A 24,826-nucleotide genomic window follows, 5' to 3' on the forward strand; every position below is an offset into this window, starting at 1 on the left:
GTGGCTTTCAGGTCCATCCTTGATTCTCATACTTGGAAGTCAATGAAACAGACAAACACGAATGATTTGCCGTGAAAACTGCATATTGTGTCCTGCAAGTACGTTCTCTTCCTTGCGAGATAAACTTACCGTAGTTTCATTGGCAATTCTTTATTTTGCACGTCCCCTCAGCTACACGTCTCGACATCTGAGTCTGTTCATTCGCATGGGAAGCCGAATGACTTCCTGTAAGTACTCTACAGATGTAGCAAACAAAAGCGTCCACGGTTCTTCATGCGTTTCGGTGAAAGCACTCGATTTTTTAGAATTATAATTCTTTTTTCACCCCGCAGCGTCTCGCTTCACGCTTTGTCAGTTAAATCAATTGAGAAATTCAACCCGTACCTACCTTCGCTGGTGACGTTTATTTCCTTACCACCTGGGTGATCCCGCCCCACCAAGCAGGGGAACTGTCAACCAAAAGGGTTACGTCGTTCAGTGATTCGGAAGTTTTTGTTTCGACAATAGAATCAGCGATCTGAAAACGGGGACATCATTTAACCAACGCACCCTCCCATTACCTGCACATACGCAAGTATCTCAATTATTTAGGCTATATGTTGCGGAATCGTTACGCTCGTTGTGTCACATAGTTTATGTGAAAGTTCGTCACCGTGATTTTCAGTTTGTCTTTTCTCACTTCGAATCTGTTCTATGCAAAGTCGCAACTGGGAAGCTGAATTGACAGAATAAATAAACTTTTTTTTTCATTTACAAAAGTTTGAGTTGGACGTTGAAGAGAGAAAATTGTAAAAAAAATAATACAATTCCAGAAAGTCTCTCAGGTTTGTGGCCGTTTATTAGTTATGATATTATTCTAAATTTAATATTGTTATAAATATTTTTATTACTGTTGTTAATAATATTCTCATTATTGTTACTTATACAACAGTTACGACACAAGGTCCCTATGACAAGATAATACACTTTCTTAAACATCTATCTACGGCTAGACGTAACATGTAAATATAACAATATACAGGTAAAAAATGATTCGTAGATATCGCGCATTCGCATTTTCGCCGAATGCGTTTGCAATAGAATGACGTCAAAAAAATTGAAGGATGTTAAGAACCGATAAACCAAAGCCGAACCATCCTAGTTGTGGTGACCGTGACTCAAGTCATTCTTCAGCTTTCTCGCCTGTAAAAAAAAAGCAGAAAAAAAGTAAATTGGCATCTGATTTGAGCATAAAAGTCGCATACGTGGTAAGATATTATGTCAACCGTTTTTTTTGGCTATGCGTAAAGAACGCCAAGCATTCTCTCATGCATACATATCATAAAGAGGCAGGTGAAGAAGATCCAAGGATGACAAATGACCGTAGCCAAAATGGCATAAAGGACACAAAGTACTACGAACGCAAAAAAATGAGGAGGAAGAAGAAGAAGAACAAGAAAATATGCGCATCGTGTGTAAAAAATATGCATCTGGATATCTTTAATGAGGAAGTGATAATTCTTTAAGGTGTGAGAACTGGAATGAGACTCAATTCTGTATGTGCTGCCAGCAAACTATTGAAATTACCGGTGGAAAAAAAATGTTTTCACATCCAATTCGCATTTTAAATTTAGAGCGTAGTTGTGTAATTGAACAACAAACAAAAATTAAAAGGATTTAAAAGAAAGAATAAAAAATTACCCTCACTGTGATATGCAGTTAATATTCACCGACTCGAGCTTTGTTTCAACTTGCTACTTGGGGTGAAAAAAATGTTCATGTACTTGAATATATGTATATGCACGTGTAGCTGTATATGGTCGCCAGCAACGCCCCCGTTAAATGTAAAACACTACTGCGTTCAATTTCGACTACAGCTCGCACTGCTATAAATCGAGATAAACATGCACATGTTCTCTTTCGTGTCGCTTTAAGCGAGAACTATTAACACTGTCAGACACGAAGCGCCTGTTAAGCTACCTCATAAACGTGGTGCCTCTAATACTTGGGACGTTATACCGTCCTCGGCCGAAAATCTATGAAGATATTGTGAGAACCTGTGAAGATCCAGCTATCATCCGCAATATGTGTAAAAGAAAAAAACGACAAGAATTTATGCATAAGTGTGTCATTATTTCTATCGGATTCTGATTTTGTGTAGGTATGTATGGAAAAATAAAGTAAAGCGGAGACGATGAATAATTTTCACTTCCAAATCGTCACGCATTTTTTTTCTTCTCATCAACATGCGTAGGTATTCGACTATAATTTGTAATTTGGCCCAAGTGATGTGCTTAAAAACTAGTGTAATCTACTCTTGCGGTGCCTACAGATATACAGGACACAGATATGTACATGTATTACTTTATGCAGATCACCCCATACATGTACGTACACTATACTGGCCGTATATCAAGGAGGGAGAGTAAAGGGTGCGCGACAGGACTGACAATAGGTTTGCATATGCCTAGATTTTGCATGCTCCATTAGACGCAGGTCAGGTGTTACAATGTTCGCTAATAAAATTACAATTTTCACTCTACAAAGAATTTGACTATCAAGAACGGCTTGCGCGTATCGAATAAAATCGTGATATATGACCCTGTTCTAACCAGCGCCAAATAATTTTTCCGCAACTTTTCCCGCCCGCGGGACGGCAATTATCGTGGTAAAAATACATCGAAACAACGACGTGTAAATTTTCCAAACAACTGCGAAAGAAACAGATTTCAGGTTGTAGATAAGGTCACAAATTGTAATGTTTTTCGACGTTTTCTGAAATCGCCTAACTCACGTTATGAGAAAAGAACTGCAGAATCATTGGAATAACTTTGCATCATTAGAGCTGGATTGAGAACAATTGTGAAAGTATTTTCATTATCTCGAAGTCGGCACACCACTTGCCCTCAGGTTTCCTATGCCAATGCACGAAAACCACGATATGCAAACTTGGATTCGGTATTAGAAAAACCCTTGGCAATAAAATAAAAGCTGGGACGGCCTCAACTTTGATGCACATCTGCGTAGCGGCGCAGTATATACATACGTGCTAGCTGTACTTCGGTCGGCCTCATATATATATATATATATATATATATATATATGTTCCCATATCAGGCCGCACCGACCGAGCCTCGCGTCGTCCAGGGGTTGTTTTATTAATTCACTCCCCTGTCGAGCCCTAAGCCCGACGGGCCCTGTTTCATTTCAAAACTAATTGCAAGTCGAACCGTGTGCCGTGGCCCAGACTCTCGTCCTGCTTATGGAGTGGGTGGGTGGTCGACTATTTATTACCTAATTGGGTCGAATTCGTTTAAATAATTTCCTTGATTAATTGCAACGGGCAGGTGGGCCAAAACGGATCACAATAATTTATAACTTGCCGATGCTATATTAAGGAGGGCTCGTTATGCTGTTACGGTAATCGGCGCTCGGAATAAAAATTTGGATACCAACTTCTTTCGAACGTTTTTCTTCCAGCTAACGACGACACGTAAGTTTCTCATTCTATCTCGATTAAAACGTAATTTATGGCTGCATCTTCGATTGTAAGAGAAAATTTTCGTACGAATATATCGAATGAATCTTTCTTTTGTACCTTGCGAAGAACTTTCGAACAATCTTGTACAAACAATTTTATCATACAAACTGCATTTGTACCTGATGCCCTATTTATTCAAGTAGACTTCAACCGGCCCCCAAAACTATTACGCGTGTTTATACTTCCTCTGTATAAACGTCACGAGTCGATATATAAATTTCAGCGTATGTAATATTCTCGCGGGATGCTGGCAGCGGAGGCTGCATTCAACCGAGGCGGTCATCTGTGAAACGAACTTAGCTTGTTGGCACACAATGTTGTGCGCCAGTGCAATACACGACCCTAGTACTCAGACTTGCCGGCACGCACGTATATACATATATGTGCATGCTGTAGGTACATGGGTGCACTACAGATCCTACTTCTACAATGGGATACGTTGATTTGCTGTGCACTCAGACGTGCGAAAATATTGTGCGCGTGTAGCGACGCGCACATATGCAGACGTATCGCATATGTAAAACATTACGTCATGCTTCAATTGACTTCGCGAAACGAGCAATCGCTGTGTGACTTATCCAAACTTGACTGACGAGACGGAATATCGGACAAAAAGAGTTTACCGTGACTGCAGCTTACCGTAAGGACACGTCACTGCCTTTGCAAAATGACGGTATAATATTTCCAGAGTTACGTATAAACAGACAAGCATATTAATGTAGATACGTCAGAGATGCGGGAAAAAATTCCCAAAGAAAATAAAAGTACAACAACTTTATACACGGATGAAAAGTAAACAATTTTAATAATTTATTAATTACTTAAGTGGAGAAGGCTAATTATACTTATATCGATATTAAGTTTAAATAAATAAAGATCGATGAACTGCAAGGAGTCAACCGATTTCACTGAAATACCACGGAATCCGTGCAGCTTCAATAAAGTGATGAAATCTCGTGAAATTCTGCAGGAGAAAATCATTGCAGAATTTACATACAACGCCGACGAAATTTTTGAAATTTTATCAAAGTATCCCTTCTTCATGCCTCTGTACCAATAGAAGAGTAAAAAGGAATTCCATAAAATTCATATCCGATGTTTCGAGGATTTCTAGGGAGATAGTAACGCTATCGCAGAGAAACCCTAGCGATGCGCTACCAGATTTTGCGATATTAAAAGCAACGGCACTTTACTTTAATGTTTGTAAAACTGGAAACTTCGTACTTGCAGATTTGGCTGAAGGCCTGGATGACGCTGCGAAGGACCCGTGTGACACCTAGCTGCGGCTGCTTGTTGCTGCTGCTGTTGCTGATGCTGGTGTTGCATTCCCATTCTCAGCTGCAACATCAATCAAAGCAGAATTCGTCAGTTGAACCCCGTAATGTAGAAGGTTCCTGAACAGCGCAGTTTCAAAAATTTAGCTCACGGAGATTCAATGGTTGAGCATTTAAAAAAAAGTAGGCACAATTTTCGAGAGCCTAATTTGTAAATAAACGACACGACTGCGGGGTAAATTGTTCGGTGCTCCTATTCACCTCCGTGTTTATTCAATTATTCATTCTTTTTCGATATCCGGCTACGTAGATCGAAAAATGTCCCCGGTAATCCTCAACCTGCGACGTATCATTACCGGCTTACAGGGGAAGAGGCGCCGTGTGACAAGATTCTTTTCGGCTTGCAGGTTCCCATCCGTCCAGCCTGACCCCTCGCCTCTCCTCAGCACCTTTCCTCCCTTTCGGCGATCGAGGCAACAGACAGCGAAGGTACGTGGAAGCAAGCAAAGCCGGTAATCCTGCAATAGTAACTCCCTTTGACGGGAGAGTGTCTTCGACGGCGGATGCTGTAATACACGGTGTGTATAACAGAGTATCCGGGAAGAACATCAGCCCCTTTCTTTGCCGTACCTTATAGCGCAAGCGAAGATGCTTAACGATTGTTTTTTTTTTTCCCCTCTTCTTAGGTTCTTTCTTCCCTGCAGCGAGCAATGCGTCGGCATCTTTTTACGACGCGACTCGAGTGTGCCTGATGGGCTTTAGGTTTTTGACTTGTGTCGCAGATTTTTAGAGAACGGAGAAGATCGTTTTAATGCCTGCGATAGGGAGGCTTCGGGGCAAAGGCCCAATCGCGACGGAAAATCTCCGAGATTCCAATCGCGGCGCGGGCCGAAAGAATTTTGTTCTCGCTATCTGTTTACAGTCGCAGAATTCGTTTTAGGTGCATCGATTTTCCGTGGAACGAGTGAATTATTTTCGGTATACCCGGAAAGCGTGCTCGAGAGTGTTGGATGACGCAGTCGAGCTCAGGTATGCGAAAAAAATTTCGAATTTCGACATTCAACGGTTCCTCGGTCTCTTTATCTGTCGCATTTCGTGACGCGTATAACCAACCGAAGCTCGACAAGTGTTCAACGACACTCTATCTCCGAGCAACTTTATATAGCTGCTGCAGCGATAGACGTCTTGAAAGTCTTCGGCTGTAAGCAGATCGCGTGTAGGAATAAAAATCCCTTCTTTAAAATGTTCAAAGAAACAGAAAAAGGGATACTTACCCACCCCTCTGTATCCGCCTGCAGTATGAATCCTTTTGAAAAGTATTTGCCGAAATATGTAAACAGGCCTCGACCTACCGGCCATCGTGAGCTTTGAAAATGTTTATTGTACGTATAATGTATACCGTACAATGTAAAGGAAACCCGTGAGTTCGGCATCATTTCGGTTATAACTTGGAGTCCCTACTTGAAAAATCGGTAGGTACCTACCATACCTACTCCGTTAAGCTACACTCCCCATTGTTCTTTTTTGTTCGCCTTCCTCTTTTTCCGGAATGCGCGTCCGCGACGCCGCGCAGGGGATGAAAAGTCATCAATTATTATTGAGAATAAATCGAAGGCAGATGTGACGAGTGCCTACAGGGCTCGGCGGGTGGCCAATTCAGACACACGCTCACCCTGCCAGGCGACAATACTGTTTCTACAAAGCGATACAACGCGAGGAGCCTTGGCGAGAGGACGCGGGGGTCCCCCTTCTATTAGAGACCCGGCGATGCCGGGAGGGCGCGAATATTTGAAAGGCAATTACGTATCAATAAGTTCAAGTGCCTCCTATGTGCCGCCCGTTCAGGGGTCGGGCAGACGTGTTAATTCGATTGTTTATTTACGGAAAAACTTACACAGGCGAGCCCTTGTGCCCGGAGAGCCTTTCCCTACCTCGTATGTCTGTTCGTGGCTTTTTCCAAAATTGTTTTTAGCAATTTAACATGAATGGTTAAATTGAAACCGTTGAGAATAAAGATTCACGTATTAGATTCAGCACCGTATTTATTTTGTTCGAATGAAAATGAATGTGGCTTTCCGGTTTGGAGAATGATTTTTTTTTCTTTTATACTCCTTGAGTAACGCTCACGATGCTCGGTGTAAAAGTGTGCCTAGTAATTTCTCTAACCGCGTTTGTGTATATGTATCATTATTTTTTTTCCGTTGGAAGTTTCGATAGTATATTATCTGACCATAGCGGAAGTTCAAAAGTGTCGGCGACGCGATAACGAGAACCACGTCTCGACCAGCATAATGTGAGAAAATACCAGCTTGACAAGGGTCATTTTTGAAGAAACTATACTATGTTTGTTATACTTCCTGATCCGTATCAAAAAGCTGTTAATCATACGTCGATAATTTTGTCCTCATGCAATAATTCTTATCCGCTAGTCTGTGAAATTTATAGTTCTCCAGTTCATAATCCGTAGGAGGATATTATTCTGCCTCGACAAAAGGAAAAGGCGACGGAGAAGGAGAACGAGAAGGAAAAGGCGCGGCTGCCAAGCCGTCGCAGGAAGACTTCGGTCTCTTATAGGGCTTCTTATAAGAATTCCAAACTGCCTGAATATCAGATTACGACTTTTATCGACAAGAAAAACGCGGGGAAACGAGCCTTGGTCGACCTAGGAGTCTAGGTTGCTAGTAATATTCAACATTAATTCAAATGTCTACTTTTGTTTCTTACTTCTTCAGGTCATTAATTTTCGAATTAAAAAATAGGTTCATGAATTGTCATGTTTTTAGGATCAGTGTACATTTAATGTATTATACCTGATTTCACCATGACTGCAACGCTGAATTGGATCATTTTTCTCGCACAGTTATACAGTTGCTATTTACAATAATTCGTGAGATCTCCTTTATTACAATTTACACGAACATTCATTTGTCTCTTAAATGTTGTTTTTGTTTCTCAGTTCAAGATTCGGCAGTTTATCCGATTTGGAATCAGAGGCGTGGTAACCCGTGAGCGTTTGTGTAAAATGACCCCACGTTATCTTCCACGTTATCTTAAATAATCTCTCGTCTTATCTGCTCATTACAATTTTCAAACCATTTCAACGGTCAAGTGATCGATTGTCAGACTTTGAAAGGAAGTTTGATAAGCATGGAACGCCCTTTGATTATCGCATGGGTTTTTGATATTAGCTAATCCGAAGTTCACGTTCACCATGCGACTAAATATCATCGAAATGAATGATGAATGATGAAAATTCGAAGATCAGTTAAACATTAACGTCACGATGCGTTGAGGAAAAGCTGATTGATTAACTTTGCCGAGCAATTTTTACTGTTGTTAAGGATAGACTCGCTCTTTAACTACTGATTTACTTCCAATACTCACTCGCGAAAAAAATCCTGTCAACTTTTAAAACCTGATGGTTACAACATGAATTGGCAACTTGTTGATTCGGCGAAGCTACAAGGAAACTAACGAGAGCAATAATATAAATCTCACCACAAGAAGTTTCGCTTAGTGTTGCACAAATGGTACACTGAGCACCCCACAAATTAGCCTAACTATATAATATTTTATGTATTCATTCGATTGATACTTATTTCGATAAATCTAGTCTATGCCCAAGAAAATATGATTTATCAAATTTTTCAATGTAATGTAAAACTTGTCTAATTTCGATTTTCAAGATTCCAACTTGTATAAGAATTATCAATGATCGTACCCGGTAAATATAAATGAGACGTTCATGTAAAAATGATAGAGTATCATGTGGCCTCATTGCTCAAACACGGCGATGAGTCTTGATGCCAGAATTGTTATTCGTACGTTCGGAACACCAAATCCATCGGATCAATCGGATCATTCGTGTATTGATCGATTAAAATATTTCCATTTATACTTTTGCAGCACTGTTAAAAGATATCTACACGTGAGGCCTGAAACATGGATATACAACACGATCTAACTGAGCTCCGCAAACAGAGATTTGCCCTACGGTCGGGTCTTAAGCCGACGAGAACGCGCATCAGTCTCAATTTAGGGGATTTGAATTCATCTCGTCGGATCGTTTAAAACAATAAGAGGGAATTTGTGAACCTCTACTTGTACGGGGAGTAATTTTATTGTCAACGTTCGTTCCAGGTGATTTAAAAAATTGGAACTTGTTGGGAAAATATTCCGAGTGCAATATTTCGGTTACAATAAGACGATTTTCAGTACAATAAGAATAATTTCCCAGACACAAGGCCAACTCAGTGTAATAAAGAATACCGATCGTTTTTCCGACGAAAAAGTTCGTGTGGACATTGAATAATTCACGGCGAAAAAAAAAAAATTACAAATCGAAGAACAGAAATCTGCATGCGCTGGAGGTTTGCTGTCCTTCTCTCTGTTTGTTCATAATTACACGTTTCACATTCGAAGCTCGTGTTTCTACAATAAAACCAATCCTTCTATTCCTTGAATAACACGTCACTACAGCTCATGAATTCAATGCCCCCGTTTTTGACGTTCGACTGCTGTTCTGTATGCGAATGCCGTCCCGTCTGGGATCTGATACGCATCCATACTGGAATTATTGCAGTTCATTTTCAACACGGAGTGATTATAATTCACCCATCTAAGACGTATATATTCCCGTATTAAACCGCAATTATGAATTATTCAATTTGAGCAATTTTCAAATTTCCAACTCTCGCACCAATTTTTATTCCTTTTCCGGATTTTTCCACACATTCTTGCTTCTCATGTTTTTCTTGCCACATTGCGAGTTGCGGGAAAATGTGTAACAGTATCTACAACAGTGGCGTATGGTACGTATATCGATATAAAATTTTTTATGAGCTGTTGGCAGAGTTTAGGCTATTGAATATAACAAAAAAATTAAGAAAACGACACTAAAATTAATAATCTTGAACAGAAAAAGAGAAGAAAAAAAAAAAATGAAAAAAATACTGAACAGAGCAAGTAATTATAAAGATTTAAACTAAACTGAAAGAATGAAAAAAAATTTAACGAGAAAACAAATTTTCAATATTTTCAGCAGCATTCATAATATTAATAGATTCGTAATTGTAAAAGACTAAGGAAAGATTTGTTTGCTTTGTTTTTTCTTTTTGTCACAAATAAAATATGCAAATCAAAAGCTAAATGAAAGATACGATGGGTTTCGTAACATCGCGAGTTTAAAAAGCCATGCTAGCAATTATGCTCTCGAGATCCGCGAAATGTTTGTATGGTAAGCGTGCGCCGAAATTAGTATCATTAAGTTTTACGCGGAACTAGCAACGTAACACCGTACAGCTGTAAAGTACGGAATTAAATGAATAATAACTTTTACTTCTCGAAATTCATCATACGTTAAACATGCCGAATGAATTCGATTATGATGGAATGAAGGTCAAAGGTTGTTCCACGCGAATACGAGGTAATGTGTTATTATGGTAAATGTGCAAGGTTTATAAAAAAATTTCACACAAGGGTCGATAAATTAATACTGCGGGTCAATTAATAAACCAGAATCAACCGTCCATCTTTAATTAATATTTAAGAAGAATAATGTGAAAAACGTGTAAATAATTATTGGTAAAAATTATATTTAGTTAATAAACTCTTTACAAATATGTACATACAACAAAATTACTATATGTGTAACTGAGAGAGAAATAAAAGTGGGAAAAGTGAAAAAAAAAGAAAAGAAAACATACATGCCGAAGTATCAACGCGAACTCTTCTCAAGGAGCCGCACTGATCGTGAGTCTGCTGACTCACTCTTATAATCGAATGTCTAGAAATTCCTAGCATGACGCATGGATCCGGACGACGAGAATTCCGTTCGCGATTCGACTGTGTCACACCTAACGCGTAACATATTACGTCCACGAGTCACGATGCGTGACACTTTGTTAAACGGTTCCATGAATTTCATTACATTTATTATTACGCTTACGTTTTTATTTCGGTGAAATATACGAATTTTGAATCGATCGCAATTCTTTCGAAGAATAACACGCGTCATGTCGTAATTATATGTGCGCATACGATGATGATGGTGATGATGGTAATAATAATAATAATAATAGTAATGCAAACATAGACTGCGGCACATGCACCTATAACAAATGAGTATATGGAAAACCTATAACCTCTATCTTTGTATAATATGGTCTTCGTTGTGTGATTCGGGCGATATTATTCTGTCATTTATACATCACGGATATAATAATCATAATTCAATTGCAATTATTATAGGTATAATTGTACAAAAAGCACACATACTCAAGAATTATCATGTAGCTATTTTCACTTGCCCTGAATTTAAACTATCGTTAATTCTATATATTTACCTACGGTATAACAGATATATTGAAAAATATTGCAAGACAGGTAAAAGCAAAGAGGTTTTGAAAGATTATCTTTATAATGTATATAATAAAAACTGTCAACTAATTTATCTTTCTAATTAATCTTCGTCATACTTTCGGGAAAGGATACAGATTTTCGAATTGTCCTTAGCGTAAAAAGAATAATTCTCGCATATAATTCAATACTTCAAAACGACCCCGTGAATAATTTTTTCATCCTCAAAATTTTCGCCACATTACTTTTGTCAATATCAAAGAAAACAATAACTATACATAAAAACTTTCCTTGTCGGTTAAAAAATGAACCCCCGGGCGTGTACGCGGTATTTTTGCGTCTAGAAAATCTCATAGCCCTGGTTATAAAAGACAGAAAAGTACAAGTGAAAACGGTGAGGCAAAGAGATAGGGAGAGAGAAGGAAATAGAGAGGGAAGGAGAAAGAGGGAGAGAAATATCGCGACGATTGATCGCGCAACGTTAACTCGCGTTAGGTACACAATATTAATCAGTCTGCACGGAGGGCTGCACGTCACAGGATATTGCGAGGGTTGAAAGTCTCGCGAAACAAGGTTTAATCTATGCGTAGGTCCGAAGCCTAACCTCCATCTCGGAGTCCTGGCGATGGGCGAGATGCGGCCCGACGCTGGGAGCGCCGGCACCGGGCACGTGGTGCCCATGGTGTCCATGGTGGTGATGGTGGTTCAAGTGGGAAGCCTGACTGATCGCGCCGCGGTAGATTCGCTTCTCGTCAAGCTCCCGCAGTCTCTGGTTGTAGCTGTCGATTTGCTCCCGAAGGATCCTGTCTTCCTCGGCTGCCAATTCCTCGTCCAGCTCCAGGCATCCCAATCCATCCAGACGCTCCAGGTCGATCCAGCCTCGCCATCTCACGCAGACACCGTTCATTATCAACCGAGATCGAATGTGAACCTACACAGAGAGATTGAAAAATACCGTTACCGAAGTGCAAGAGGTGTCTTTTAGTTTTGGCGTCGCAAAAAAGAAACAAACTATTTTCGGCAATTTTTTTATTTTTATAACTTCAATTAAATCTCTGTGAAACGACTCACGATCAACCGATTTAAATCATGGAGTTCGGCTAAAACTTCCGACCGCGTGGCAATAATTATTTATTGCACAGCGAATGTCTGATTGTAAGTCTTTTTCAAAACTGTCAATTCCCGTGTTTTAATAAAATCTTTCGACGTTTAATCACAGCTGCGATTATACTCGGTGGAATTTTCTCTTCTACACGAAGAAAGTTCTCGAAAGATTTGAAAAAGTGTCCTTGCAGCAAGTATTATATACACATGTATACGTAGGTACAGTAATTAATCTTGAGGCTTGCGGTGCGAGTTGCGGTAATCAGAGTCGTGCCGAGCCCTGATATAAGTATACGAGTATAATATATACATATATAGAAGGTAGGCACCTATATAATAGTGTCGGTGATATTTCCCCTCCCCACTAACCCGAGTAGGACTTGTTTGGAATTCAATTTCCTCGGATTGTACATCGCGGCACGTTTAAACGCAGCCACTTTTCAAGCTCCATGATTGTCAGCTCTCAAGTTAACGTGCAATCTTGTTTTGCTTCGCTTATTCATGCAGCGAGATCATTATCGTCATTATACGGTAACGGAGATAGAGGAGGTACGGTACAACACAAAAGTATGGGTCAAACAATTTTCTTAATCGTTTTCCAAGAGAAAATAATATACAACCGTACACATTTGCCATTATAATATGTACATCGTACGGACGGTATATGTGTACAAGCTGAACCATAAACGAGTTCTGAAAATTGTCGAGGATACAGACTCGGAGAGATCGTCGGATTGAAACTCAGTAGAGAAGAGAAGTTTGAGCCTCGACAATGAGACCAGAGAATTCTATTCCGCTGCTGAACATAATTTCCAAATATTTTCAACTCTTTCGTCATTTTGCAAGCACGTGACAAAGGGATTGCAGAAATTAGAAATTTTTGCACAATTATACAAGAACAGAAACCAATTTCGATTCGGCTTTACTTTCGAACTTTTGCTTTTGTCGGTGTACGTACGTTCGTCTTCAACGCGTTTACATCGCTCGGTCGATATTAAAAAAACGCACACACCTTGTGTTTAATTTTAATTTCCACCTCGCGGCGTCGTACGCTCAGATCGACGCGGACCGTCGTTTGGATAAATAGAATTATTACAGAGCAAAGTCATCGCTGCGGGTGATTCCGGAGCCGTGGAGGATAAAGAAAGGCGTCCAGCATCCGGCGTGAAGCGGTGATAAAGGGTTGCGAAAAGGTGAACAGTTTAATTTTGATTCAATACCGCAGGTACAATGATCCCCCCTCCTTACGTCGAACAGATTTTCCCCCGTAACTCGGAGTAACCCCGGCGCGTACAATTACAGCCTAAAATCGAGTCCCGCTAAGGCGTTTCTTTGTCGATAGACGCCTGAGCGCCGCTGCTTTTCGAATCATTTCCAACGGTGGGAGCGGCGCAGCTGTATAACGGCGCCTTTTAAACCGTCCGCTAGCTGTAACAATTATTTATTTCCAACAACGCGTATAATGCAGCACACACCGGCAGCGTGTCCCGGATCTCCTCCTATCCTTAGCTCGCTTTTTCACGGACTTCGACTCTATGCTCGTCTCCTCCCCGCACGGCCAGTTCCCCAAATCGCTATTGTCACGGAGGCGTTTTTCGGAAGGCCACTTTCCGATTGACCACTCTTCGGCCAATTTTCAATGTCAACCTAGCCTTTGACCTCGCACCTCGCCTCTGATATACCCATTCGGACCGGAAACTGATGAATGCTTCCGGGGACATTAGTCAATTTAAGGGTGGATATGATCTCTGCGTAATATTAGCCGTATCATCGTCATCTGGGCCAAATGCGCGAGAATTTCAAAGAAGAAGGAAAACCAACGATTTCAGGTCGGAACGATAATTAATAGATGAATGAGTATCAGAGTCGTAATTTTATTCGGAATAAGTTTGTTTATAAAAATCGAATGTAGGTAAATGCGTTCAACTGAACACAACGAGAAATTGACAAATTTCCGAGAATTTAATAATCTTACGATATGAATGCTGCTCGTAATGTGCAACGCGATTGTTCTTGTTTAATATACGAGTACTTCAAGAATAATAACGAGAACAAAAACAGGTTCTATGATAATTTTAGGCATGTATACATCTTCCTACCTACGTGCCGGATTTTGTATAAAGATACTCTATATTTCTGAAAACTGTTGATCAAGATAAATTTTTGCAACATCTGACAATCGAGCATCGTTGCTGTGCACGTAGGCAAAGGTCGACAACGCAAAAATTGGATTTAACGATCAAGTATGTGAGGTACGAAGAGTTTCGCGGAATGAAATTACGCAAACGAACGTATATACCTGTCTTAATACACGCGCGACATCGATATGTTCAAAAATAAAGACAAGTTGCGGGAAAACAATCAAATTTCAATTTTACGAATAATCTTGCGAAATTTTTAACGAGAGTCGTACTAACTTCGCGTTCGAAGAACTGTAGCTATCGGAAATACCGTCACATATATGCAAGGCGACTGCAATGATCAAGCTGACGCGCAAGGCGACACAATAATATGATTTATCGTGTTATTGTCGTTATGTTACAAAAAAAAAAAGAAACGATCTCTTGCATCAAGAATGGCGTATGAACAAAGCCGAACTAGGTGATAAACGACGCGTAACTTCACAATAAAAATGTTGCCAATTGACGCAATTCCTTTTCCCACTCAAATTCTTAGCCAATAATTATCAGAAAATTGATTGGTTTAATGTTACACGAAAAATAACGCCCGAGATCAAACGGAATACAACGAAGTTCGACCTATCCTTAGTAAAAGTCCCTCATTTTTCAGTCTCACAGAAGTAATTATTTTATTCATTAGCTGCTTGCACTATCGGTACAGCTGTACTCGTTACTACAACGATCGTAAGACGATGCTGAATTAGGTGTCCCAATTTGTCATTTCCATTTTTTTCCTCATTTCCGTGCTTAGTTCTGTAAACCTTCTCACGATCTGCAGACATTTCAAAGAGACAAATAAAAAACACCGAGAGGATTCCATAAATCATGGGCGTTACCCATTAGGCTGTAATAAATGAGAACGATTATTAAAACTGTAACAGCTATAACGAAGGTAGAGCCGTGAAACGTGCCGCACACAGGCATATTACGAAATGTAACGCGGTTATACATCCAGGGTATGTACACAACAGCCCTTAAACCGTTCAAAGCTAACCCTTTGGCTCCGGCTGATTTGCATCTAACAAAAAAAAAGCAAAAAGGAAAGGCCACGGTCCGTTTTTACGAAAGGGTTAGCCGTGTTGCTACCTTGCCTTCGTAGCCGCGGCAGCATTCGGCAGAAAAGGGGTGCGACGGGGCGTAATACAATATAATAACCGGTAGACTCGGGACTCGGCCGATGCACACCGTAATACAAATGACACCTATTTCCCTGGCCTTTTGTTTTAGTGGGCGTATCTGACGTTTGTTTGCGCCTCGGTCCAGTCTGGACAATGCTGGGGTATTTGTCACATACCGAATACGACGTGTCGCGGGGCACGAGAGACGGCAGCGGACGATACCAGACCTGGGGAAGGGACATACGGTCAAACGAGGGTTGATCCGGATTTTTACAAAATCATGATTTACGGCTCACCTGGATCACGCGGCCTGCGGGCAACGAGATCTCAGACTCTAATCGGCGCCGCTCCTTCAAATATTATGTATATATATATATGCGTGTATAAATATTATATACATATATATGTATATGCCGAATCCGTCGCGAGATGGAATTGCGTCATATTCGAGCCAAATTGAGATTCGGATTCATATTTATAAAGCACCTTGACTCCTGATCAAGTCGACATTGTAGAGTTAGAAAAAACTGCAGGTACATGTACACTGGGGTGTTTCAAAAAAAAAAAAATTATTTACAATTTTCCACCGTGGCAACCCCTGAAAGTTTGTTTAGGTTAAAAGACAGATTTTGTGAAAAGATGAGCGTTCTACGTTGTGTGAAAGATCTCGTTGAGTCGATATTTCACCTTTTCTCGCATTTTTTTGAATTTCTGAAGAAACACGTTGTAGCACTTCAATTATTATTTATTTCCCGACATTTGTATTCGATCCAAAGATCCATAACACAACGATATATCATCCGGGAATCTTATTCCCCTAAATTAAAAGTTCATATTCAATTATAAATATTTCATGAGATTGCATTAATAATGAAAGATCGTCAGATACACTTTTCAAACACCAACTGGAGACTTGATATTACAAGTGTGGATCTTGGCTGTGACGTAAATTGATATTATGATCATTGATGTTAGCAATAAAGAAAACTTATTCACGATACTTAATAAATTTTATAATATGTATAAAAATGAAAAATCAACTCAGGTATATCATGGTGGAAAATCGAAACTTATTTTTCTGCTGCAACACCCTACTATACACAAGTTTATCCGCATACACCGTACATTCGAAATATATAGCATGTACTTTTTTCATCGCCTGCACCAGAGGTATTACATCTAGGTACATTTGCCGTTTCTCGGATTCGAGAGAATTTCGTAGATTCCGGCGAGATATTTTGGCTAGAAGTATTCCAAACAGAATCCCCGGGTCCCCATGGGATGTGACAGGTGTCCCGAGGGAGAGAAGGAGAGGGAAGCACACCCTCGAGCCTCGGCGACGTGTTTTCCCTGTTTTAAATCCTATTAATCGCACCAGCCGGCTTACCGGCGACACGCGTTCAACGTTTCGTGTCATAACACGGGATTAGCAAGACTAGTAGAGTACGACGTTAATATTAGTTTCCGGCTCTCTCACCCGCGAAATCATTTTATAGGTTTACAACTTTTCAACCACTTTAGTAGTACTTGGAAAAAGACTTGATTTCAAAGTATTTGAAAAAAATATCGGTATATCATCTTCTGTAAAATGTATTTGGCGTCAGTCTGACACCAGCAAATTTTACTCAATTTTAACACCACCATTGCTTACAGCTTACTTGTAAGAAGCACCGAACAACGGGAGCTCGATTAAACTTATTTCACCAACGTGACCCGAGTCCCCTCGATTTAAGGCGAAAATATAATTTTCGATCCAAACAGAAAAAAAGTAAAGACGAATCAACTCGTAGAGAATTGATCGAATCTAATGCGGATCGGATCGCTGTATCGATGTATTAGGTGTACCGAGCACTCACTCGTTCAATACTACGATTAATTATCGAAGCCGGTGAAACTAAACTCGTCACGAACGATGACCAGTAAAACCAGCCGCAGCAACGGAAGCTGACACCAAACAATTTACACCGAGCCACTGAGCGTGACAGATACAACGGCGACGCGATTCATTTCGTTCTGTGTTTTACGTTGAAGAAATTTATACCAGACGTGACGGTCAGAGGTACAACACTTTCTTATTCCGCCGAACGTTTCGAGGGTTATAAAACAATGAGGAATAATAATAATCACGAGCGAAAACTCGATCGCTACACTTGCGATTACTAATATTCTCAACTAACGCGGTCCTTCGTTTTCTACAAAATTTATAACACAGTCCTCTTGTCGAATTGTCGAGGTGACGCGTCGTAAGCATATTACCTTTCGAAAATGACTGCTTAATATGCCGGAGGAGCAGGTTATAATTTACAGCTTACTATTAGAGAAGGGAGATAAATGTTAATCTAGCGGTGGACAGGCGACAGGTAAAAGGTGCGAGAGAATACGATTCTGCAAAATATAGTTTAGGTACAAGGTGAAAGTTGGGCTCTGACAACTCTCGGCGACTCGATGGACCGTCGTAAAGATCGCCGTAGAAGAAATTGCCGAACGCTCGGCGCGCCCGAAACCTGCATTCCTATTGTGTTCGGCGTATTTCTCACCTGTCAGACAAATAAAGAAAGGAAAACCGGGCTCCGCTGACTTTTATGCTTCTCTGCCCACGACGTTAGATTCGTCCAAACGCTTGCGAACCTTTCGCAGCGGCTCACCTCGCGACTTTTACACGATTTCGCTTTACGAGACGGACATTAATTAACTGCGCCGTAATTAAACCGCATGGTAATTAGAAAATCCCTTCAAAGGTGCAATATTCACGGAGAGAATAAAAGAGCATATTTTACTAAAAACTGCACGAAAAGAGAGGCACGTCAGGTTTCTTGTTAAAATATACTTCCTGAAATTCAAAAACAGTCAAAACTGCACTGTGTGCAGAAAAAACCTGCTACATTTATAGTAAACAATATACTTAACATGGGTATTTTTTTTTGCCAAAAACCTAATTCAAACGCAAATAGTTATAACGTCTGAACACATATACGAGCTTGCGACTATAATACACCGTATTTAATCTGTACAGACGTATAGGTATAAGGTCTCCTAATGCCGAGATAGAGTTGTCAGGTTTATCTTAATGGTCTTTAACGGTCAGATAACTCAAGCGAAAGGGCTGCAGTAGCTGGCGCATGAAAGAAACGGAATGAAATACTAATAGAAAAAAAGAGAATAAAATGAAAGAAAAAGAACGGAAGGAAAAAGGGAGGAAAAGGTATAACGAGGCTGGTATGAGGAAGGCCCTTGCATGGTGCCGGAGCTGTTTATCAGGCGCATGGATCTCTCGTAATTATTACCTACTGCAGAGAGGTGAACAAAGCGCCGCACGTGTCCCGCTTTGTCAGATAAAACAAAACACGAGCGACGGGGAATAATTGATTACGAGCACTGTGCAGTTCTTGCTTTCGTGATGCTTTTGTACCTTCCCCCGTATGAGAGTATATCTGCAGGTTCTCTCTGATATCTCGGTGAATCGCGTATTGCGCAGCGCGTTAATGACTCTTCAATCTATACGTTCATTTCGGACAAGTCCGAAGTGCTTCGGATAATTGAAACGCACTTTAAATTATCGCGGCTGTTTCGGTATCTCAAGTACAGCGTTTCCGGTATGGTTCTTGTACGTCCGGTAATACCGTACTTTTCCAACTACTCAAAATCTTGAAGTTACGAAAATACGAGCCTCGTAGTTTTTATGTATAAGTTTTAAAAAAATCACATATCAACGAACGTAACGATCGCCTATCGCCGTAAAGTACAATTTATATACTTTAGTTTTCGTATAGCTTTTGTTTAAAGTTTTATGCATAAGCTGCGTAATGCCTGATTCAATCAATTTTTCCTGAAAGATTTTTAGAAAAAACTTAGGAACATAACTTCGTAATAAGCCAGATGTTTCATCAGCATTACAGTGTTTAAATTGTTTCCAATTAAATTGTCCAAGCTTGATCGCGTTTCGTTTTTCTGTCGGAATCACGAATCAAACCCGAGTTACGTGTTCCATGAATCCTTTTAAAGAATTGCGTCGCTTCGAGGTAAGCTAGATGCTCGGGTGAGGGGTCAGGAACAAGAATTATTTTGAAAAAGGCGTGTAACGCGGCTTCTTGAACCCTGAAAAGAGCATTTAAGCCTCCGCCGACCGACGGAGTCACGGAACAGAGTTTCGAAAAGCCTCTTCGGTACCCAAAGTCTAGAGGTATCGTTTCCCCAACTGCGTTCTCTCAATTTCCTAGCCACGTTTCGCCCGGCATATCCGTTTCAGGATCTGCACGAGTCCCGCGCGAGCCAAGGGGCAAGAGCCAATTGAACCGAGGGCCGAAAGAACTCTCGAAAGATTTACGAGCCGCCCTGTGTTAGCCCTGCAGAGAAAAGCATCTGGCGTTAGGCTAAATAGGTGAAACGACTTCGAGCAGACCCTTCGAGACGCTAATTGTCTGTCTAGTGTCCGCCTGCTGGGATCAGCCTGCCGCTGAATCCCGTCATACAGTTTGGAGCCTCTTCCATTTTTTACTACAAATTGATCCCGTACTTTGGCATTTTAATCTAACAGATGCGGATATACCGTGCGGGACAATTCGAGAAGGGAAAAAATCAGCGCAGAAAATGACGTCGCGCTGCGTCGTTATTGATCGCGATGGCGTCCCGACGTCGGGCGTCGGCGTCGTTCGTCCTCTCATTGTCATCTTCCGCGGCGCGCAGGCGCTTGTGAAAATGTTTCAAGACCTATAGGTGTATGTTTACCGAGACGTCGCACCGCGAAATGGCGGCTGTACTAGTACTGACTGGTATTACTGGTTTCAATTAAAATCACTAAAGATAAATTACGCATTCAAAATGGCCGCAGGAGGTTATTTTTCTCCTGCATCATGGAACGAGACAAATTGGAATTGTACGCACGGAATCGTTGAAAATAGAATAGAAAATAGAAAAGAAACAAACGTTGGAAAACGTGATCCAGAAAATCATTCACCGCGCAAAATTTCACGATTAAAACACATCCGCAAATGATTTCGATGCAACGAATAATCATTGCCGTAAAATAAAGTGGAAGCGGTTTGAAGGTCGTTTTCATCGTAGGTGCACCTAAGGACCAATTTGCCGGACATCGGACAATGACCAAGGTATACGACGTAAGGGAGCGTGTGTATGAACCGACTCGTAACGTCGTTAAACACTGTACACAAGTGCAGTCTTTACATTCGTCGACACCCACGCAAAGCGGACCCTAATTCCTGAAAATACTCGAATACACGGGGCCCTGATTCTTAATGGTTATGGTACCTACAATTCCCTTCGCTTCCGCTTCAAATTTTCTCCGACAAATAAACAGATAGTCCGCAATCTGCGGGGCTACGAATTTCCACGTGTTTTGAAAGATAAAATAACGACCGTTTCGAAAACTCCGACTATGCAGGTACTTCGTTGGACCATCGCAACGGTGACCGTGTACCTACTTAATTTATGTCTGCAAACGTTTTAGAAACTGGCAGGAACTGATTTCAAACAACCGAAAAAGTAATCGGAAAAGTTTTAAGCTTGCAGGTACGATCGTATAAGGCAGGTAGAGTGCAACTTCCCTTAACGGACGACTGCCAACAACGGATTCCTTTTTACAACGGGAAGTATAAAAAATCGAATAGCGGACACTTCTCAGTAACGGACAATATTTTTAGTCCCTAAAATGTCCGGTACTGGGAAGTTTCGCTGTACTGTAATAAACCGCGTCGGATCAAGTGGGAATTTAGTCAGGGGAAAAAATGGGCGACGGAGAATGTTTTTACCTGAAATATCAAGAGTGTGACTAACTAAATAGCCAGGTATTCGGCACATTACGCACAGCGAGTTGATTCAGACTTCGTTTTAATCCGACGAGCTCGCAATCGAGCCACGGGTGGCTTTTGGCATGACAATATTCAAGGGGGTTTCCCATATATCCTTTAATTTCGTTACGTATATACAGCTACCGCTTGTAATTTTACGGGACAAGTGGCTGCTTTTATCTACGAACGTACAAAGAAACGAATCAGTTTCGACCACAGAACTACATGCTTGTAACAAAGAAGGTAATCGATTTTACTACCATATTATGACCGCCCTGGTTGAGACTGAAAATTATCGTAAATCGAAGTATCGCTAGATTTCTGTTCCCTCTCACCTTTCCGTGCTCCTTATCAAAGTCGCATTCGCGTGGCTCGCCGCAAAATCCGGATGCCGCCGAGGCGAAAACTAGCTGAAGATTCGTTCCTGTCGCCGCGAATGCAATCTCTGTGTGTCCCTCGCGACATCCAGTTTGGAAACGGACCTGCTGCTCCTCCTTTGGCCTGTCATGATAGGAAGTGTACCTGACCTGGAATAAAAAAACAAAAATTAAAAAATAATAATAATTTCGAAATTGTTTATTATACGTGAACTTTCAGTTAATCTAACAGGTGATCCGTGGTGCTCAACTATACTCCAAGCTTTCGACACAGTCCACATTGATTGTGCAATGTTTCTTATTCTCGGAAAATTTCAGGTCTCAGAATACCTCGGAGAGAAAGTTGGCAGCTTCCTTATAGACCAGCCAGCAATCCTCAACTCTTGTTGTGCCTGATCGTGAGTAACCCAACAGTAGGTATAGAATTGGGGAAAAGTATCGAGTGCTCTTTTTGTTATCTGACTTGTTCAGTGTTGCAACTAAAGTACACGAATTTGTATTTAGAATTACGGAGTATTCGCATCTTCGCTAGCCAAAATCAATGATGCACGTACATAGGATAATCCTTTGGAATCGTGGTAAAAAAGAGATCGTTTTATTTCATCTTCTTTTTGTCACATCAACGAAGCGGCTCGTGTAATTAAGTACACATTATCATTGAAAGTCCTATCAGTGTGTTATTTGACCGGATTACAATGCCTCGTAAATACGATTATACTTTTTCGGGGTTATTTTGATGAAAATCCAAGTAAGAAATCGCAAGTGGAAAATGTGATTCGATCCGGCGTGATCTCATTAGACTCTGTTAGACTATTTAGCCATTTACTTAACCATGAACAAATTGGTAGAAACTGTATTTTCGAATACTGCGGCACAATTTAATTATATTGCATAATTCTGTACTTTTGAGAGGTTAAAAAATATACATCCTAGTTAACAAGTACGCTTATATATGTAAACCAACGAACTCCACAGCTTACGCTTTAGTCCTTATCATTGCGGTTGTTGTTTTCTACGACTTGAAACGAAGTTCTTCTCGTACAACTGGATGACGTCCGCGATTAAAATATAAATATGTGCACACCATTTCCGGCGTATAACATACAACGTAGCACGTGAACTACATACGTGAAGCAAATCAAGCTTAACTCAAGACCAAAGCCTGATTTTGAAGTATTGTAATTCAAATGTCTAAAAAAAAAATTAACTTTAATCGAGATGTGCAAATCTACGCCGCAAAAAGTGAAAGTAAGACAAAACGACCTTATACGGAGACGTGTAATTCAATGACGCGTATGGTCTTCCAAAATACCCACGAAAGCCTACGTTGACTGATCGTGGAACAAGGTCGGTCCGTATAACGAGTCGAAATATTTCTAATATTCCGCGAAACAAAAACTATCCACAATTGTACGACATTGAGAGAGGCTGATTCATCGATCGCACGGAAAATCCGCGTTCTTTAGCCGCTGTCCGCGCGTCTCACTCAAAAATTGCGTATAATCTTTAATGAGACATGCGGTTTCGATTAGGAGTGTATAAACGTAGCGGCGTGAATTTAACTTCCGGAATAAAGAAATTCCGCGGGACTCGGTCACCTTCCTGGGAGAGTTTCGGAGACACCAACGCCGGCCGTTTACCTGTTAGCTGATCGCCAGCGGACAAAGATCGGCGCAAAACGCGGCGTGTGGTCCTTGCAACACTGGATCGCAGATCTATACACGTCGACTCTCGATATCACCGACACGAGAAACGTTCCTTTATTTTTTCCTCAACGACTTACCTCGCTCTCTCTGCTCAGCCTCCTGAAGAGCTCGTCGGTCTCGAACTTGGCCTTCTGGTCCGGAACGACGCGGGGCATTTTGAAGACGAACCTGGGCCTTGGCTGTTCGTAGAGGCCCATTCCGTCGAAGGGCAAGACCCCGACCCCCAGTCCGCCGACGGCTCCAGCCTCGCTGCCCGCCAGCGACATTTGCATCATCTTAATCAGGGGTGCTGGTCAAATCCTCGGTGGATCTGCGCGTTCCGATCGCACGGTGCACCAATCGCGGTGAACGACGCAAGCCTAGCTCGAGTGTTTTTTGATTTTTTCTATCTCCGCAGATAATTTTATCCTCCTCCGCGCCCCGGGCGATCAACGAGTATAATTATTTGTCTGTTCTGTCTTTTTTTTTTTTATTCTTTTGTCTCGTTTTCACCAACACACGTGCGCGGGTCTATCACTCCGCTGGCATTAATTAATTATCTTTCGCTCGTTTGTTTATTATTTTCCTCGCGACGAAGCTGAGGATGTTCTCTCACTGCGCGGCGACCTCGGCGACACGTAAACTCTACCCTCTTCGGCGTCCCAGTGGAGACTGACTGACGTTCCCGAATCTCGAATATCGGATCATGCTCGTTTCGCCCCGCCTCTGAGCCGCCCCTAAATACCCCCACTCGGAAACGAGCCGTGTTCATTTGCCGGCGGTCGAACCTTCCTGGATGAAACTCGTCGCTCGATTCGTCAGCCTCTTCTAACGATAAGTGCGGTGCAGCACGAGCTGCTGAGGGGAATTATTCTTTTCGCAATCAATGATTATACACGAGCTATGTACGTACCTATGTGTGTACCTACTGCGAACGGTGCGTAAGATGTAAATATGCACCCAGGCTAATCGTCAGCCCGGAGCTAATAGTAAAACAGAAACTTTCGGCGAGAGCGTGGATGTATGATAAACACTTATACTTGTATTTCACTGGTACCGTATTGAGTGGGAAAAATATTGAGATATTCGAGTTTTGTGCAACGACAAGTTATCGTCAACAAAACTGTTCCGCAGTATAAATCTGTATACAGCTTATAGGTACCTAAGATATAATAATTCTTTCTACGTATTATCCTTTGTAGAAAAGCTCGATACGTTTTGACTCGCTACGCTGATTCATATTCAGCGATATGTCGTAGCTTTTTTATTATCGCAGAGCGTATAAGAAGATAATCTCGACCTTGCACAAATCTAATATTTTCAAAATGAAGGAGGAAAATCTGGGTGTGTCGACTGAGGTGCTGGACCACTCCGTACGACACACAGGCATATACGACGTAGGGATTA

The 24,826-nt window shown here is 41.1% G+C and overlaps 1 protein-coding gene across 3 annotated transcripts; it reads right to left on the minus strand.

Annotated features, from left to right (window-relative positions):
* Window positions 1–866: 866 nt before the first annotated feature.
* On the minus strand, window positions 867–24,190 carry LOC107226439 (protein big brother). Of its 3 annotated transcripts, XM_015667254.2 has the most exons (5): window positions 23,518–24,190; window positions 21,693–21,884; window positions 11,756–12,082; window positions 4,745–4,858; window positions 867–1,182 (listed from the first exon to the last, which is right to left on the minus strand). In XM_015667254.2, exons 1-5 carry the CDS (start codon window positions 23,713–23,715, stop codon window positions 1,138–1,140), a joined length of 876 nt encoding a protein of 291 aa, XP_015522740.1. In that variant the 5' UTR covers window positions 23,716–24,190; the 3' UTR covers window positions 867–1,137. The 3 variants fall into 3 exon arrangements, with proteins under 3 accessions (XP_015522740.1, XP_046588087.1, XP_046588088.1); XM_046732131.1 differs by lacking the exon at window positions 4,745–4,858 and having other exon boundaries at window positions 23,518–24,185; XM_046732132.1 differs by lacking the exons at window positions 867–1,182; window positions 4,745–4,858 and having other exon boundaries at window positions 10,369–12,082; window positions 23,518–24,174.
* Between the last annotated feature and the right edge of the window lie 636 nt (window positions 24,191–24,826).

This window comes from Neodiprion lecontei, chromosome 2 (genome assembly GCF_021901455.1).
Source record: "Neodiprion lecontei isolate iyNeoLeco1 chromosome 2, iyNeoLeco1.1, whole genome shotgun sequence".
Lineage (NCBI taxonomy): Eukaryota > Metazoa > Arthropoda > Insecta > Hymenoptera > Diprionidae > Neodiprion > Neodiprion lecontei.

Coding starts and splice junctions, on each gene's coding strand:
- LOC107226439 (XM_015667254.2), bottom strand. CDS start 23,715: ATGATGCAAATGTCGCTGGCGGGCAGCGAGGCTGGAGCCGTCGGCGGA. Junction 12,083..21,692: donor TTGATAAGGAGCACGGAAAG/GTGAGAGGGAAC, acceptor CTCTCTGTGTAG/GTTCACATTCGATCTCGGTT. Junction 1,183..4,744: donor GCCTTCAGCCAAATCTGCAA/GTACGAAGTTTC, acceptor TTTTTTTTACAG/GCGAGAAAGCTGAAGAATGA.